Source organism: Marmota monax, unplaced genomic scaffold (genome assembly GCF_021218885.2).
Source record: "Marmota monax isolate L192 unplaced genomic scaffold, Marmota_monax_Labrador192_F-V1.1 WCK01_AAM20220418_F8-fsc00045, whole genome shotgun sequence".
Classification (NCBI taxonomy): domain Eukaryota; kingdom Metazoa; phylum Chordata; class Mammalia; order Rodentia; family Sciuridae; genus Marmota; species Marmota monax.
This window is the reverse complement of record NW_026692132.1, coordinates 1,824,393-1,841,970: the sequence shown is the minus strand read 5'-3', so window position 1 is coordinate 1,841,970 and position 17,578 is coordinate 1,824,393. Positions and strand designations below refer to the sequence as shown.

Here is a 17,578-nt window from a genome sequence, read left to right as displayed (position 1 = left end):
GGTACTGAGGATTGAACCCGGGCCACACGCATGCCAGGCGAGCGTACGATATCGCTTGAGCTACATCCCCAGCCCTATTTTTAGCTTTTTAAGAAATCTCCATACAATTTTCTATAATAGCTGTTCTAATTTACATTCCCACTAACAGTGTATAAGAGGTCTCCTTTTTCCTCATTCTTGTCATCATTTTAAAATTTTTGTCTTTTGGATACCATTCTAACTGGAGTGAGATGGTATCTCATTTTTAAATTTTGTGGTTTTTATTTGTGTTTCCCTGATGATTAATGTTGTTGGATATTTGTTTTTAAAGAATTTAACCTTTATTTTTTATTTATTTGTTTTTATGTGGTGCTAAGAATTGAACTCAGTGCCTCACACATGCTCAGCAAGAGCTCTACCACTGAGCTACAACCCCAGCCCCTGGATATTTTTTCACGTGTGTGTTGAACATTTGTATTTCATCTTTTGAGAAACGTCTATTCAGATTATTTGCCCTTTTTAAAATCATATTATTTATTTATTTGGGGGCTGTTGGATTTGAGTTTGTTGTATGTTCTGGATATTAATCTCTTGTCGTCAGATAATTTACAAAGATTTTCTCCCACTCTATGGGTTGTCTCATTCTGTTGTTTGTGTCCTTTGCTTTTCAGGAGCTTTTTAGCTTGATAATTCCATTCGCTTATATTTTCTTTTGTTGCTTGTGCTTTTAGAGTCTTATCCAAAACATCTTTACCCAGATCAATTTTCATGAAGTGTTTCTCTTCCTGTAGTACCTTCCTAGTTTCAGGTTTTATGTTTAAGTCTGTAATCCATTTTGAGTTGATTTTTTGTATATGGTGAGAGATAATAATTATTCTTCTGCATAAAGGTATTCAATTTTCCCAGCATACCCTATTGAAGAGATAATCCTTTCCCCAATGTATATTCTTGACACTTTTTCAAAAATTAATTTGCTATAAATGCATAGATTTATTTTTAGGTCCTCTTTCCTGTTCCTTTGATCTATATGTCTGTTTTTATGCCAGTTTTGATTAATATATCTTTGTAGTATATTTTGATAGTATGTGATGATTACAGCTTTGTTCTTTTTCTTTCCTCAGGAGTGCCTTGACAAACTTTTATGGTTCCAAATTTAGGGATTGTTTTTTTTTTTTTTTCTATTTCTGTGAAGAATGTCATTGGTATTTTGACAGGGAATACATTGAATTTATAGAGACTTGATAATATAACCTTTTAATAGTATTCATTTTCCAATTCCTGAACATGGGATGTCTTTCCTTCTTTTTTTTTAAAGTCTTCTATTATATTTATTTCATCATTATTTAATAGTTTTCATTGTAGAGATTTTTTTCATTTTTCTTTGTTAAATTTAACTCTAGATATTTTGTTATTTTTGTAACTATTGTAAATAGGATTGCTTTATTGGTTTCTTTTTCAGATAGTTTGCTATTGGCATATAGAAATGCTATTTATTTTTGTATACTGATTTAGTATCCTGCCATTTGGCTGAATTTGTTTATCAGTTCTAACAGGCCACAAGGAGAGATTGTGTATAGATGCTCTGGTTGAATCCTTTATATGAGACTGAAGATGATGGCCAGTGTGAACTACTAAATCTGTAGTTTGGGTGAGAATGTATCTTTGGTGAAGATATCTCCAAATTATTTCCAGCTTCTAGACATTGAGACTTCCAAGTCCACAGTTAGACATCACAAAAGAGAGATAAATCAATACCTCTGTGCTCTGTGTGAACTCCTGACTTGCATAATCCAGGAACACATAAAATGTTTTCTTAAACACTATTTAGATTTAAAGTAATTTGTTACACAGAAATAGAAACTGAAATATGTAGACATAAATTTATTCAAAATATTACTTAAAATAATGCTTAAGGCCAGCATCATAGATAAGACAAACTATAAAAGTATAAACACACACAAATGCTTATATCTTATATATAAATATATATTGCATACATATATGTATACCTTACAAATATATATCTTAGATGTAAACTTGGAGAAAAAAGGTGGCAAAATTCTGTAAAAGTTAAAATATAGGTTATTTTTATCTCTATGTATATCAAATAAAGAACATATTATAGAAGGGTAAGGTTTTCCAGAGAACTGAAAAGAGTGAAATGAAATACTAACCTAGATAGAATTGACTTCTGACATGATTTACCTGGGGTGGTACAACTTTCTTTTGGGCCTTCAACAGCTTTCTTCAAATTAAAAATTTGTCAAAGGATTTTTGCTTCAGGCTGGGGTTGTAGCTCAGTGTAGAGTGCTTGCCTCGCATGTGGAAGGCACTGGGTTCAATTCTCAGCACCACATAAAGATAAAATAAAGGTGTTGTGTCCATCTACAACTAAATAAAAAAAGATTTTGAAAAAAAAGGACTTTTTTGCTTCCGTCCAAGAAAGAAACAGGCGAAATTATTTCTAGACTAAATGCTGCACTGGTGCTGCCTAATAAATCTTAAAAGCAAGACTGAAGAGAATCAATATGTTTCCAAATAACTGAACTTTGTCTCAGAAAAAAGATCAAGAATATTTATATGAATGCATAAACATCCAGCTAGCACCCAACAACATACTTCACAATGTCTGGCATCTGATCAAAACCTAATAGGCATTCAAAGAGGCCGAAAAATATGATTCATGATGAGGAAAAAAAATTAATCAATTGAAACCAACCCAGAACAGACACAGATATTAAACTAACATAAAGGGTATTAAAACCTTTCTTATAACATATTTCCATATGTTCAAAAAGTTAAGTAGAGATGTGGGAAATATTAAAGAAACCCAATAATACTTACATAGATAAAACTATGAAGTTTGAAATTAATAAAAAAATCTTACTAGATTAGATTAATGGTATACTAAATGGAATTCACAGTATATTTATGGAAGAAAAGATTAGTAAATAAAAGGCACAGCAAAGACACTATCCAAAATGAAACACATAACATAAAAATAATCTTATAAAATGAACTATAGAACAGGTTCAAGCAATCTAATATTTATGTAACTGGAGTCCCTGGAGAAAGGAGAAAGAAGAAAGAACATTTAAAGGAATAATGGCTAATTTCTCCTACATTTGGCAAAAACTATAAAATCACAAGTATAAAAAGCTCAATAAACCCCAAGCAAAACAAATATGAAGAACTTTCCTTCAAAGCCCATAATAATCAAATTGCTGCAAAAAACTAGCGCTAAAAGAAAATCTTAATAGTAACCCAGTGTTGGGATGAGGGAGACATCTTACCTACAAAGAGAAATATTGCAGATGACAGCAAATTTCTCATTTGAATCAAAGCAAGTGAATAGAGAATAGAGTTGCATATTTCAAGTAGTGAAGGAACTAAAAATATCTTAACAACCATAACAACAGCAACAGAATCCTAAGTACTCAAATTTAAAAATTGGCAAATTATGTGAATAGACATTTCTCAAAAGAAAAATGCAAATAGTCAAGATAAATGTGAAAAAATCCAATATTATTAGTCATCAAGGAAGTGTAAATAAAAACTATAATGGATACCATCTCACCTCAGTTAGAATGGCTAGTATAAAAGAAAGAACAAAATTATCATAGAGTAAAAGGAAATTATATTCTTGGGGTGGGGGGCAATGTGGAAAACAGTATTGAGGTTTCCCAGAAACTACAAATAGATCTACCATATTATCCTGCTATCCCGTTTCTGAGTATATACTCAAAGAAAATGAAATCAGCATGCCAGAGAGATACCTGCATACCTATGATTATTGTGGTACTATGCACCATTGCTAAGATATGGAATCAGCTTAGGTACCTGTAGACAACTGAATAGATAGGAAAATGTAATGTATACACACAACAATTATTCAGTAGTAAAGAAGAATAAAATCCTGTCATTTGCAGCAAAATAGATGTAACTGGAATAGAAGAGAATCCTTCAATCCTCTGTGAAAAACTTATAGTTAACATCATACTTGATGATGAAAGGGTGAAAATTTACCCCTCCCAAGAAAAGAAATATGGCAAGGATATCTTCTCTTGCCAGTCTTATTTAACATTTTACTGGCAGTTCTAGCCATTGTAACAAGAGAGGAAAAAGCAATAAAAAGCATCTATTTTGGAAAAGAGGAGGTAATATTGTCCTTATTTATAAACAATATGATTGTCTATGTACAAATACAATGGAATTTCTAGATGCAAAAATTCTAAAACTAAATAAGGAAAAGTAAAAGGATCGAGTGAGAGAGAGAGAGAGAGAGAGAGAAACTTAACAGGAATGTAACAAGATGTCAAGCTGTATATTGAAAACTATAATACCATTGTTGAGATTTAAACAGATGGAGAGATGACACTGTGTTCCTGGGTCAAATGACTCAATATTTTAATAGTGTTTGTTCTGACAAAATTGGATAGATTAATGTAATCCTGATGAACACATTGGTTCAAAAAGTTCTTTTGGAAATGCTAGGGATCTAGAATAGACATAAAAACCTGGAAAACATGAAACAAAGGGTAAAGACTGACATAATCTGATTTCAAGACTTATTATTAAGTTACAATAATCAAGAGAGTTTGGTATTGATGCCGAGAGAGAAATAATATCAATGAAACTAGATAAATAAATGGGGAACAGACACAGGTATATGAACACCTGATTTTTGATGCAATTATGAAGAAATTCAGTGGAGATAGAGTAGTCTTTTCAACAAAAGGTGTTTGAGTAATGATAAGTCTTTATGTCAAAAGGAAGAGAAGGGAGAGGGAAAAAGAAGAAGAAAAGGAAGGAAGGAAGGAAGGAAAGGGAAGTAGAGGGGAGGGAAGGGGAAGGGAGAACTTCAATCCATACCTTGAAGAAACTGGAGATAGAAGGAACTTAACTCAACATCATAAAAGTTATATATGATAAACTAAAACCAGTATTATACTGAATGGAGAAAACCTGAAAGTAGCCTCAAAATCAAGAATAAGACAAGGATGCACACTCTTACTACACCTATTAAATATAGTATTTAAAATTCTTGCCAGAGCAATTATACAAGAGAAAAAAAAATAAAAGGGATACAAATAGGAAACGAAGAAGTGCAATTGTCACTACTTACAGATGAGATGATCCTATACTTAGAAGATCCAAAAACTCCACCAGAAGACTTCTAGAATTGATAAATCCAGCAAAGAAGCAGGATACAAAACCAACTTACAAAAATTAATAGCTTTTCTATATACCAACAATAAACCCACTAATAAAGAAATTAGGAAAACAATTCCATTCACAATGGCTTAAAAAATACTGAGGAGTAAATCTAACCAAGGAGGTGAAAGACCTCTACATTGAAAATTATAAAACACAGAAGAAGACATTAATAGATAGAAAGCTCTCTCACTGCTTGGATAGGCAGAATTAATATTAAAATGACCAAATTTAAAACAATTCCCACCAAAATATCGGTGACATTCTTTATAGAACTAGAAAGGAACAGTCCTAAAATTCACAGGGAAAAATAAAAGACTCAGAATAGCCACATAAATTCTGAGCAAAAAGAGCAATGCTAGAGACATCATAATACTTGATTCCAAATTATACTTTAGAGTTACAGTACAGAGCACAACACTGGCATAAAAACAGACAGGTAGACCAATGGAATACGATAGAAGACCAGAGACAAACCCAGACAGGTCTAGTTACCTGATTCTAGACAAAGGCGCCAAAAGCATACACTGAAGAAAAGATAGCTTTTTAAAAAATATTTTTTAGTTGTAGTTGGACACAATACCTTTGTTTTATTTATTTATTTTTATGTGGCACTGAGAATTGAACCCAGTGCCATGCACATGCCACACAAGCACTCTGCCGCTGAGCCACAGCCCTAGGTCTGAAAAGGTAGCAAGGTAGCTTTTTTTTTTTTTTTTAACAAATGGTGCTGGGGAAACTACATAGCCATGTATTAAAAAATGAAACTAGATTTCTATCTCTCACCTTGCACAAAAGTAAACTCAATATGTGTTCAACAGAGACCAGAAACTTTGCAGTGGCTAGAAAAAATATATATATGGTCAACTCTCTGAAACATAGGCTCAGGCAATAACTTCCTCAGTAGAATTTCTAAAGCTCAGGAAATAATACCAATAATTAATAAATTGGATAGCATCAAGTTAAAAACTTCTGCACAGCAAAGAAAATGATTGAGAACATAAAGAAAGAGCCTATAAAATGGGAGGAATTTTTTGTCAGCTGTTCTTCTGACAACTAATATCTATGATATATAAAATTCTTAAAAACTTAACTCCAAAAGAAATAAAATGACCCACTCAATAAATAGGCAAATGAACTAAACAGACATTTTCCAAAAGAAGAAGCACAAATATCAACATGAGAAAGTGTTCAACACCCTTAGCAATCAGGGAAATGCAAATCAAAACTACACTGAGATTTCTTCTCACTCCTGTTAGAATGGCAGTCATTAAGTAGAAATAATAAATGCTGGGCAAGAATGTGGGGACAGAGGTACTCTCGTAAACTGCTAGTGAGATTGTAAACTAGTACAACCACTATGGAAATCAGTATGGAGTTTTCTCAAATGGAACTACCATATGACCCAGCTATACCGCTCCTTGGTATTAATCCAAAAGAACTAAAGTCACCATTCTATGCATACCATGTTAATAGCCGCACAATTCACAATAGTCAAACTATGGAACCAGTCTAGGGTTCTGTCAACAGATAAATGGATAAAGAAAACATGGTCTATATACACAGTGGAGCTTTACTCAGTCATAAAGAAAAACAAAATTAAGTCATATGCAGGAAAATGAATGGAGAGAATCATGTTAAATGAAATAAGCAAGACTCTGAAAGTCAAGGGCATATGTTTTCTGTGATACATGGAAGCTAGGGAAAAAAAGAGGAGAAGCTACGGCGCAGCACGGTGCGGAGCAGCTCCGGCTCCCCTTTCCCAGTTGCTGGGCGAGAGGTGTCTATGGGGCACCCGCCGCCGCCGCCGCCGATACCGCCACCGCCACCGCAGCTGGGTGCTGCCTCTATGGCGAGGAGGAGGAGGAGGAGCGCCAGCTCAGAGACACAAGTACATAAATAAAGGACAAAGTATTTTATGAAACAGATCTTCAATCAAATATAACATTTTGATGCTTGGCATCTAGACTCCCTTCTGCCCTCGCTATGCCAGCAGCAACTGTAGATCATAGCCAAAGAATTTGTGAAGTTTGGGCTTGTAACCTGGATGAAGAAATGAAGAAAATTCGTCAAGTTATCTGAAAATATAATTACGTTGCTATGGACACCGAGTTTCCAGGTGTGGTTGCGAGACCCATTGGAGAATTCAGGAGTAATGCTGACTATCAGTACCAGCTATTGCGATGTAATGTAGACTTGTTAAAGATAATTCAGCTAGGACTGACATTTATGAATGAACAAGGAGAATACCCTCCAGGAACTTCAACTTGGCAGTTTAATTTTAAATTTAATTTGACGGAGGACATGTATGCCCAGGATTCTATAGAGCTACTAACAACATCTGGTATCCAGTTTAAAAAACACGAGGAGGAAGGAATTGAGACCCAGTACTTTGCAGAACTTCTTATGACTTCAGGAGTAGTCCTTTGTGAAGGAGTTAAATGGTTATCATTTCACAGTGGTTATGACTTTGGCTATTTAATCAAAATTCTGACCAATTCTAATTTGCCCGAAGAGGAACTTGACTTCTTTGAGATCCTTCGATTGTTTTTTTCCTGTCATATGTGATGTGAAGTACCTCATGAAGAGCTGCAAAAATCTTAAAGGTGGATTACAGGAAGTTGCTGAACAGTTAGAGCTGGAACGAATAGGACCACAACATCAGGCAGGATCTGATTCATTGCTTACAGAAATGGCCTTTTTCAAAATGAGAGAAATGTTCTTTGAAGATCATATTGATGATGCCAAATATTGTGGTCATTTGTATGGCCTTGGTTCTGGTTCATCCTATGTACAGAATGGCACAGGGAATGCATATGAAGAGGAAGCCAACAAGCAGTCATGACATGAAATAGTCTTTTTATTTTATTTGACCTACACACATGCTTGTATATAGGTTTTATCTCTGGTTGAATCCTTTGAACAATAGACAATACCTTTTCCCCGCTTTTGTAGCCCATTTGTTTTTTGCCTTTCAGTACTAAGTATGACCGTTCCTATCTCAGATCTTAATAAATAGAAGTATATTCAGGTTAAAAAAACAAGAATAAAAGAGGGTTCTCATGAAAATAGAAGGGAGAGGATGGGGATAATGGGGCTGGAGGAAGGGAGAGAAAGGGGAGGTACTGGTAATGAAATTGACCAAATTATGTTATGTGCATGTATCACAATTAATCCCACTATATCCCAGTATAATTCTGTACAATTATAATGTGTCAGTAAAAAAGATTTTTAAGGGGTACAATGCACACATGCACACACACACACACACATAAAATAAAATCCAAAGTGGATCATAGACCTACAAGTAAAATCTCCAATTATAGAATTTCTAGGAAAGAACAGAGGTGAAAATCTTTGTGACCTCGAGTTAGATAAATATTTCTTAATATGTCATCAAAAGAAAGATAGAAAATAGAAGAATAGATAAATTGGGCTTTATCAAAAATTTCAAATTTCTGCTCTTTAAAAGATACTGCTAAAGAACTGCTTGAGCCTGCAGAATCTCACAGTGTTCACCTCCAGAGCTAATTACAGCAATAACTTTGTTGTTTTGGTTTTGCATTAGTGATTTTCATCCTCATTTAAAATGTTCCTAAAAACAACAGGTATACATTTTAATTGTTATCTGTCCCATGGCAGAATGGAACGGTAGAAGAAGATGAAAAAATGTAAACATAATCAATGGTCTGTTTTAACTTCACAACATCCAAGAATTTAGCAATCTTAGTTGTAAAGACATAGTCTTTGAGTTGCTTTTACCTCGTTGATGCAGAACATTTCTTATGAGTGAATATTTCTTTAATTGTGGCCTCATTAAAACTAAAAACTTTCTTTTTATTCTGATAAATTATATATTAATAATAGTGGGGCTGGAGTTGTAGCTCAGTGGTAGATTGCTTGCCTTGTGCACATGAGACCCTGCTTCGATTCCCAGCACCACACATAAATAAGCAAATAAAATAAAGGACCATCAATAACTAAAAAAAATTTTAAAAAAATAATAGTGTGGAACAAAGTCATTAGGAAATCTGTAGTCTGTGAATTGAGGAGTTCATTTCTTGGTCTTCAAATTCAATGTCCCACAGAGTTCATAATCTTAAAATGAATTGATTTCTTTGTTGAGTTCCCTTCCAAGATAAGAACTCAGAGAAGGCAGAAGGGAGGTTGAAATTATGGATCTTCTCATGTCTTAAATTTCGCAAGATTGGAGCCTTGGGATTTGTTATTGTGCTAAATTAGAGCATGCCAACTATCGACAAGCATTTGTTTGGTTTTAAACTCAGTTCTTTCATTGTTTCAAAAGATCCAACATTGTTTCCTGTAGAACACTCAGAAAGGGCTTAGGAGGTGATCCATAAATAGGGGTTAGTCCATGTGTTAATCAGCTTCCCATTATTGAAATAAACATCTGAGATAATCAACTTGAAAAAGAGGAAAGCTTTATTTGGGCTCCTAGTTTTGGCAGTTTCAGCCCTGGTCAATGGGCCTATTGCTTTCAGGCCTGTAGTAAGACTGCACATCATGGTGGAGAGTACATGGCTCACCTCATTATAGCCAGAAAGCAAAACAGAGAAGGAGAATAAGAATGATGCCCCACAATACCCTTCAGAAAGTGACCTGAAGTGTCTCATTAGGTCCCATCCCTTAGGGGTTCCCACCACCTTCCAGTAGCTCAAATCTGAGGACCAGACCTTGAACACATGAGCCTTCCATGGACATTTCAGATCTAAACTACGGCAACTGATTGCAGAACTGAATTAGGGTTAAAGTTCAGTTTCCTGAGGAACCGTCCCTGACTCAGTTACTGATGTATTACTTACTAAAAATACGCCACTCACTTCTCAAGGAAAGAGATGGCTGTTAATAGAAGATACCTACGCATTAAGGGAGAGTAAGAGGAACCAGCCATGAAAGGAGAAGATAATTTATGAGAGAGCTTTAGTTAAGGATAAGAATTATCACTGAGCGCAAAATGTAGCTGTGAATTTACTGGCAGCCAGGAAGGAAAACATGATGAATTTATTTAATAAAACAAAGAATACCCATTTGTCAGGAAGGACAATCTGCTTCCCTAACATTTAGTTCAAGGAAGAACTCAAGAAATAATAATATAAAGAACCTCTTCGATGACAATGTTACAAAAGACTTAATATTGTTCTCTTCTTTAAACTAAGTTCATGATAGAAATCCTATTTCTGTGAAAACATTTCTATAGAGAGCCAATATGATATTATTTACCTTTAGCAAATCCTCTCTTCTGCTTCTGTCATAAAAGGCCAGTCTATTGATAGAGATGAGCCTGTTCACCTCCAGAAACTGTGTTCCTTGTAAATAAGAAAAAGGAGAAAAAGCATTCTTACATTGTGTTTAGGTGAAAGCTGAGAAGAAACAATTTATGAGACTTAAGCCCCTTCTGGACTCAAAATCAATGTCGATGACCCCAGGGGTTGTCTGGGGCTTAGGATTTCTTGCATTTTTTGAGGGGGGGAAAATCATAAAAGAATTAATTGCTTGATAGGTAAAGAAAGAACATTTCTATTAAGACTTTGTTGATTTGATTAAAAGTCCCTATGGATCAGAATATCAGATACACTGACAGACACAAGAACTTGGCAGACCACAGCTTGACACAGGCATGTAGCATGCACTTCTAGATTTTCATCCAGGACTTAGATCCTTACCCAAGATGGAGGAGGTCTGGCTATGGAGAACAAGTATCAGGTATGTAATATCTTCTGTACCAACTTCAATTCCTTGGTGATGGCTGCTTCAAACACTGCATTGAGGTTTCTGAGACCACAGCTAGGTCCAATAAGAAAGAGTGTCATTATTGAGTTGTAATGTCTGCCATAGACATGGGATCAGAGGGATGAATATCATTGGTTCCTAGAATTAATAGTCATATAATTAGTCATCATTCAAATATTAATAGGCATGAAAACAATGAATATAACTAGTATCAGGGGTGTCATGTTAGGGTGCTAACATTAATTACTAATGGTCTTTCTGGCTAGTATTCCATCAAACACCCAGGGACAGTTAACACTGCTAGAAAGGAGATCAGAAAAGGCAGAGTTGTGTCCACCCCTAGAAGCTCTCATGTACCCACTTGCACTTGGTTTTTTGAGCCAGTGGAAAAAAATTAGACAGCCTAAAGTTGTGTTATTAATTTGTCTATTGGCTATCATCCTAGTATCTTACCCTAAAGGAAGCCTCTTGTTCTAATATGCATGCTTCTGGGTAAGAATTAAAATATGGGTTAAAACTTAAGAGAATACTGTCAGGAATTTACAATGAAAACATTCTTACTGGCCAGAAAGAAAAGGCAAAGGAATGAGGCCAAGTAGGTGTGTATTAGTGGGATTTCGTGGGGATTATGGCAACCTGGAAAATGAAGATCTAGCCTAAGGTCATTTAATGCTACATTAAGAAAAAAATAGGCTGTGTGTGTGTGTGTGTGTGTGCACACAGGTGCATATGTGTGGTGGGGGTGAGGGAGACTGCCTACACATCTGTGGCCAAATTCAGCCAGTTGGCAACCAATGTGCTACATGTGAATAGGAGAATGAATGGCTGGGGAATGGGTTGGCTCTGTATTTTGCCAGTGAGTTTGAGGTCACTGGCGATTGCTGCATGCACAAACGGATGCTGTGACTGATGAAGAGGAGCACCACGTGGCTTAACTATCATTAACTATCAAAGGAAGAGGAGGCAAAGGTGGTATCTTGGGCTGGAGATATAGCTCAGTGTCAGAGTACTTGCCTAGCATGCATTAGGCCCTAGGTTCAATCCCCAGGGCAAAAAAAAAAAAAAGTTTATCTATGAACATGAAAGGGACTGAGCTGTTATTCCCAGTGCAGCTCAGTCCAGTCATGCAAGGAGACAGAAGGCTCCAAGATTTTTAGGAATATAGCCTAGATTGTTCTAAAAAAGCTATTTTGTATTTGTTTCATTAGTTTGACATATTTTCAATGGAAATCCAAGAGTTCTAATCATTTAATGTAAGAATAAGATGACATGGACTCAAAAGATTTAGAATATCTATTTTTGTTTTAATATTCTTTCTGAGACTACTTAATTTTGGCCAGGACCTGGCCTTCTAGGGCTCACAAGGATGAGCTGGCTGTAGAAAGAATTTGCAGATAATGAAATGAATTGTCCTGTTGAATGGAGATATTCAAATCTTATCCATCTGGATGCAGAGGAGCCCTGCCGAATATGACTATTTGAATTTAGCACAATTGATATTGAGCTGTTCTTTCTGAGAGTAATTGGCCACCTGGTTCATGGCCATCCCTCTAATGTCAGTAATACTGTGTCATGAGTTTTAAAAGCTATTTGTCTCCCAGTCTGGCAGCCAGCATTCTGAGTATCTAAGGGCTGAACCACCACACTTAGTAGGTGTTGGTTACAAAACAAGAAAGCCAAGACAGAGCCCTGCTGTGGGTCACCCAAGGTGAAAATTTGTTCACTTAAGGCTTCCTTCCTACTCAGAGTCTCTGAACTTAACACTGTGGGCTCTGGAAAAGTGACACCCATCTCATTTTCCTTTGTGAACCAGGAAGGCAGAGTGTCTGCTGGAAGTAAAATACCCATCCCATGTATAGGATCTGCCAGATAGAATCATGAAGCCAGATGTGTTTCTGAAGTTGGCATTATTTTAAAGGGCAAAGTTCAGGATTGCCTCAAATGAAGGTTTGTTTAATTCTCAGGAATTGTTTTTATGCCATGTCAGTGGCATCAGGACTTTTATGAGCTGTGCTATTGATTGAAACGATGCCATCTTTTGGTGTTGATTGAGTCATCTTTTGATTCCCTCCCCATTAACATGTTAATGCTTAGAAATGCAGTCCCTCTCAAAGGCACCTGCTATTCCAAGGATGGATGTCTCTGACCTGTACATTTCTCCTAAGAGCCTGAGGGAGGAGGGGTGTCTGGGGCTCTTCAAGGGTCTCATTAGCATTTTGTAGCAAAACTCCCAAGGGCGATAAATTTAAAGAACATGGAACACAATTAGGAAGATTTTGAAAAGGTTACAAACGGTGGGCGGGTTCTGAGACTGTCTGGATCTACATGCCAAGGGCATCTAAGTCAGTCCCGAGAACAGCTGGAGCCCAAAGGCCAGCGCCTCTCTGTGCACCGAATTTACATAAGCTTTGAAGATATTTTTAGCTTCCTGCACTCTTCTTAATATTCTCCTGCTTCTCTGCCTCACAAAGAGGGAAGGCTGCAAGCTTAGGATTCTTGGCTTTTGGTTTTCAGAAGTCCTGATGTTGTTTTCTTTTTCAGATCTTCTGGGGATAAGTAGAAGCAGAAATTGATGAAACAGCTATTAGCCTGCTGGACTTAACCCTTTACATATGAGCACCAGGGCCTGAGCCCCTTCCTGGGAGGGCCTGATCATTTAGGATTGCTCATTTTAAAATGAAATTAGCTGAGATGATGTATGTTCAAGAAGCTGGCATGGCACTACACATAGGAACTTAAATGTATTTTCTTTTCTTCCCTCTTCCCCATCCCATGTGAAAGCAGTCTATTTGGGACTCTGAATCAAGGGTATGGTGAAGACCATAGGAATCTTAGAATGTAAATATCTGTTAATATTCATTTAATTATTCAACAATGCCTTTACTGAGCAGCACTGCATGCCAGACATTGAGTTGAAATCCAAAATGATAAAATAGTAAGACCTAATTCTTGTCCAAGTTTAGAAGTCTACATTTGTATGTGTGTGTGTGTGTGTGTGTGTGTGTGTGTGTGTGTGTGTGTGAGAGAGAGAGAGAGAGAGAGAGAGAGAGAGAGAGAGAGAGAGAGAGAGAGAATTTGGAGGTTCAGTTGGCTTATGCAGGTTATTACCTCATGATGGTAATAAGTAAGTTCATGCTGTTCATTTGTCACTCCTCTCCACCTAGATCAAAGATAGCCAGAGACCTCTGGAGCTCAGGAGGGACTACTCTGCCACAGAAGCTCCAGGCTTTGTCCTGATCCTGCCTCTGAGCAGCTGGGTGATCTTGGGGGAAGTCACTGTACCTTCTGAGCCTTCAGGCCAGTGTAGGTTGCAGCAGACTGGCAGCAAGAAGAAAGAAAGAGAGGGCAAGTCACTTTATGCTTATAAACATGTTGACATTGTTCATTTTGTGGGTTCAATCAAATCAGATAGTGAAAATTCTGCCCCAGACAATGAGTTGTAACTCTTGGATAAGATGATTTCAAGCTTTTTTTCTTTTTTCTTCCTTCCTTCCTTCCTTCCTTCCTTCCTTCCCCCCCCTCACCTCTCTTTTGTACCAGGGATCAAATTCAGGGGCAATTTTACTGAGCTACATCCTCAGTCCTTTTATTTTGAGACAAGGTCTCACTAAGTTTCTGAGGCTGGCCTTGAACTTGTGATTCTCATGCCTCAACTTTCTGAGTCATTGGGATTATAGCACAACAGCCCTCCAGGTTCTTAGAGCTCTAACATTCAAGAATTCAAGGACTCAAAATCACCTGCTGCTTTGTTCTGTGCTCTTCCCAGTGGGGTTAACCTGCCATAGACAATAATTACATATATAAAAATAACATGACAACATGAACCTTTGGAAAATGAGGGATTTTACTTCTGTGCCAGTGAGTCATAGGCTCTTTGAGCAAGTATTTGGTAAAGAGTAAAGTTATTTAAAAAAAAAAAAGGATGAACAGGTAGAATCTAGCCTTGGATCTCAAGCAGAACCTCAAGGATGCCTAGTAACCTGGTTTTCTCATCTCTGCAGAACTGGGTATGAATCCCCATTCTTGCTGATCTTTCTTCCCGTGTACAAACACTTACTGGTTCTGCCTACACCAACTCTTTCCAAGGCCATCCCTAGGTTCTCCCCTCCTCTACTTCAGTGAGTTAAGATTCAAAGGGTCCCTTAGGCAGGAGTCTGCCAAGTAGCCTGGCTTATAGCAGGTACTACACTCCTGACTTCCTCTGACAACAGAATGAAGAGGAAGTTCAGATGGAGATGGAGATTTCCCGGGAACAACATGTACCCAAAGCCTGTTCAGATCATCGCAGCTCAAGTAGCGTAGTTGAGACACGACCCATGAGGGTGCCCAGCAGAGGGGGTCAGGGGAGGCCGACACTGCCTGCAGTCAGCTTCCCAGACTGTGTAGCCACACAAAGTTGATGAACAAGGAGTATCTCTTTCTAATTTGTACAAGGAGGCCTTGGAGGATAGCCCCTGTCACCCCCAAAGTGAGAATAGAAACCAATTCTCAGCAGAGTTTCTGATGTCCCTGTCTCTCAATCCCACATTCCATGCCTTCCTCTGGGTACAGATTAAGGGACAGGAAGAATTGGCGTGAGAGGGGCAGAGAGATGCTCAAGTGGCAGAGGGCAAACTCGCCTCTGGCCCCTGGCAGAGTTGCCATGGTCCCTGATCTGAAAGAGGACAGCTTTATATCCAGACACATGCTCTGTGGTGGGCTCTGACTCTATCACGTCAGCATTCCCTAAATCATGAAGGGCTGTTTCCCCAGTGCTGGGAGTGCAACCAACCATCGGGCCTTTGTGGATGGCCTCCGTGATGAAAAGGAGACTGCTTCTCCAAGGTCACATGTCTCCCAGAGCCAGCTGGCATCCACAACTGATGGGGGCACAGGAAGCTAATAAAAGCCTGGACAGTGTGCCCCAATCTGGGACATCATGGGCAGTCTGGTTCCTGAGCTCCTGGTGCAGGGGCGGAAGCCTACACTTCAGCTCAAGCCATCCCTCTGCTCTTTCTGACTGTTGCCCCCTTCCCTTCCCTTCCCTTCCCTAGGCCTTGATCTCAAAGGCACTCCCTAACGAGGTGCTGAACTCTGTCACCAAGGCCACTTCTCAGGGAATCTAGCTTGCAGTGCAGATGCACACTCTTTTTTAAACACACACACACACACACACACACACTCTTCAAGGAAACCACAGAGGGAGGAAAGGAACGTTTGCCCAGTGATCACACCTGTATGGCACAGTTACTTTCCACTTAACGTGAATATCTTAGGCTCTTTCTTTCAAAGGCCTATTTTAAAAAGAAGTGAACATTTGATTATTATAATAAGAGAGCAAAACTAAAGTTATTTATTAGTAAAACCAGCTCTTCCAAAACAACCTTCTATGCATAATCCTTGCTTCCTGGAATTGTGGTCTTGCTCTAGGCTGTTCACTGTCTTCAGTAGAACCTACCACAGTCCCCACTTCCTGGTGGTGGGGATGAACACCTCCAGGCTTCACTTCCTCAAGTTGCCCTGCGCTCACCTCCTGCCCCACCACACTGGTGATCTCTCTGGAGGCTGGCAGAGCAGACTTTCCCAATCTGTCATCATCAAAGGTATGCTACATTCTTTCCTCACCCCTGCCAAGTTAGACCTTATGGTTTAAAAGAACTGGACGATGAACTGTATCTGTTTCAAAACAGTTATTCATAAAAAATATAAGAAGCTGGAAGCGATGGCTCACGCCTGTAATCCCAGTGACCCAGGAGGCTGAGGCAGGAGGATCTCGAGTTCAAAGCCAGCCTCAGCAAAAGCAAGGCACTAGGCAACTCAGTGAGATCCTGTCTCTAAATAAAATACAACATAGGGCTGGGGATGTGGCTCAGTGGTTTAGTGCCCCCAAGTTCAATCCCCAATACCAAATTAAAAAAAAATACAAGGAGCAGCCAATCAGAGCTTTGAATCAGCTCCATAGTAGTGTAGTATTATTTTACTACAAGTAGATTTATTCTAGTCCCCAAAAGATAGTTTTTTTATGAAAATAAGAAGAACCTTATTCCTGCCTTCAGGGCCCCAGTTGGGATTGCTGCAAAACACAGACCTTAATTAACCTTCTTCCTGCTGTGGGCAAGGCCTCACTCAGCACACAGACATGGGTGGTCTCTCAGGAGACCAGCACAGTTCTCTGGTGGGAAATCCTTTCTGTGTACAGTTGGAATGTTTGCCCTGAAAATCCAGTCTGTTTTTACTTGCTCTGTCCTCCCTGGAGGTGAACAGTCTGCCATGTTTATGGATATTCTACTGCATGAAGATGGGGATAAAGAAGAATAAAAGAATGAAGAAACTTGAAAAACAAGGCCAAAAAGTGAAAGCTGAAGACCAAATGCTCTGTGCCAGGCAGGTGCCAACTCATTGGAATTCCCGTATTCTTCTCCCTTTCCCTCCCGCCCACCTCCCCTCCCCTGTCTTTCTCTGGACCAGTTGCTGAGTACTCAGCCTCCAGCTTGCATGTCAAGATTCCTTCATCTGAGTCACTCCAATTCCTGCCTGATGACTGGAGATCATTTCGAACATTCTCTGAGCTCAATTTGCAGTGCCCGGCAGGGAGTGCATCATTGAGTTGCTGTGTAGCATAGCTCTTCCTCGGCTTTCTATAGAGGCCAATTAA

General features: G+C 38.2%; 1 protein-coding gene across 1 annotated transcript; it reads left to right on the top strand.

Moving 5' to 3' along the window:
* The first annotated feature begins 6,943 nt into the window (after nt 1-6,943).
* LOC124108598 (CCR4-NOT transcription complex subunit 7-like) lies at nt 6,944-8,210 on the top strand. The gene is given in 2 exon segments (XM_046467070.2): nt 6,944-7,740; nt 7,742-8,210. Coding segments are annotated over 2 exon segments (744 nt in total). The 5' UTR covers nt 6,944-7,293; the 3' UTR covers nt 8,039-8,210.
* Nucleotides 8,211-17,578: the final 9,368 nt, after the last annotated feature.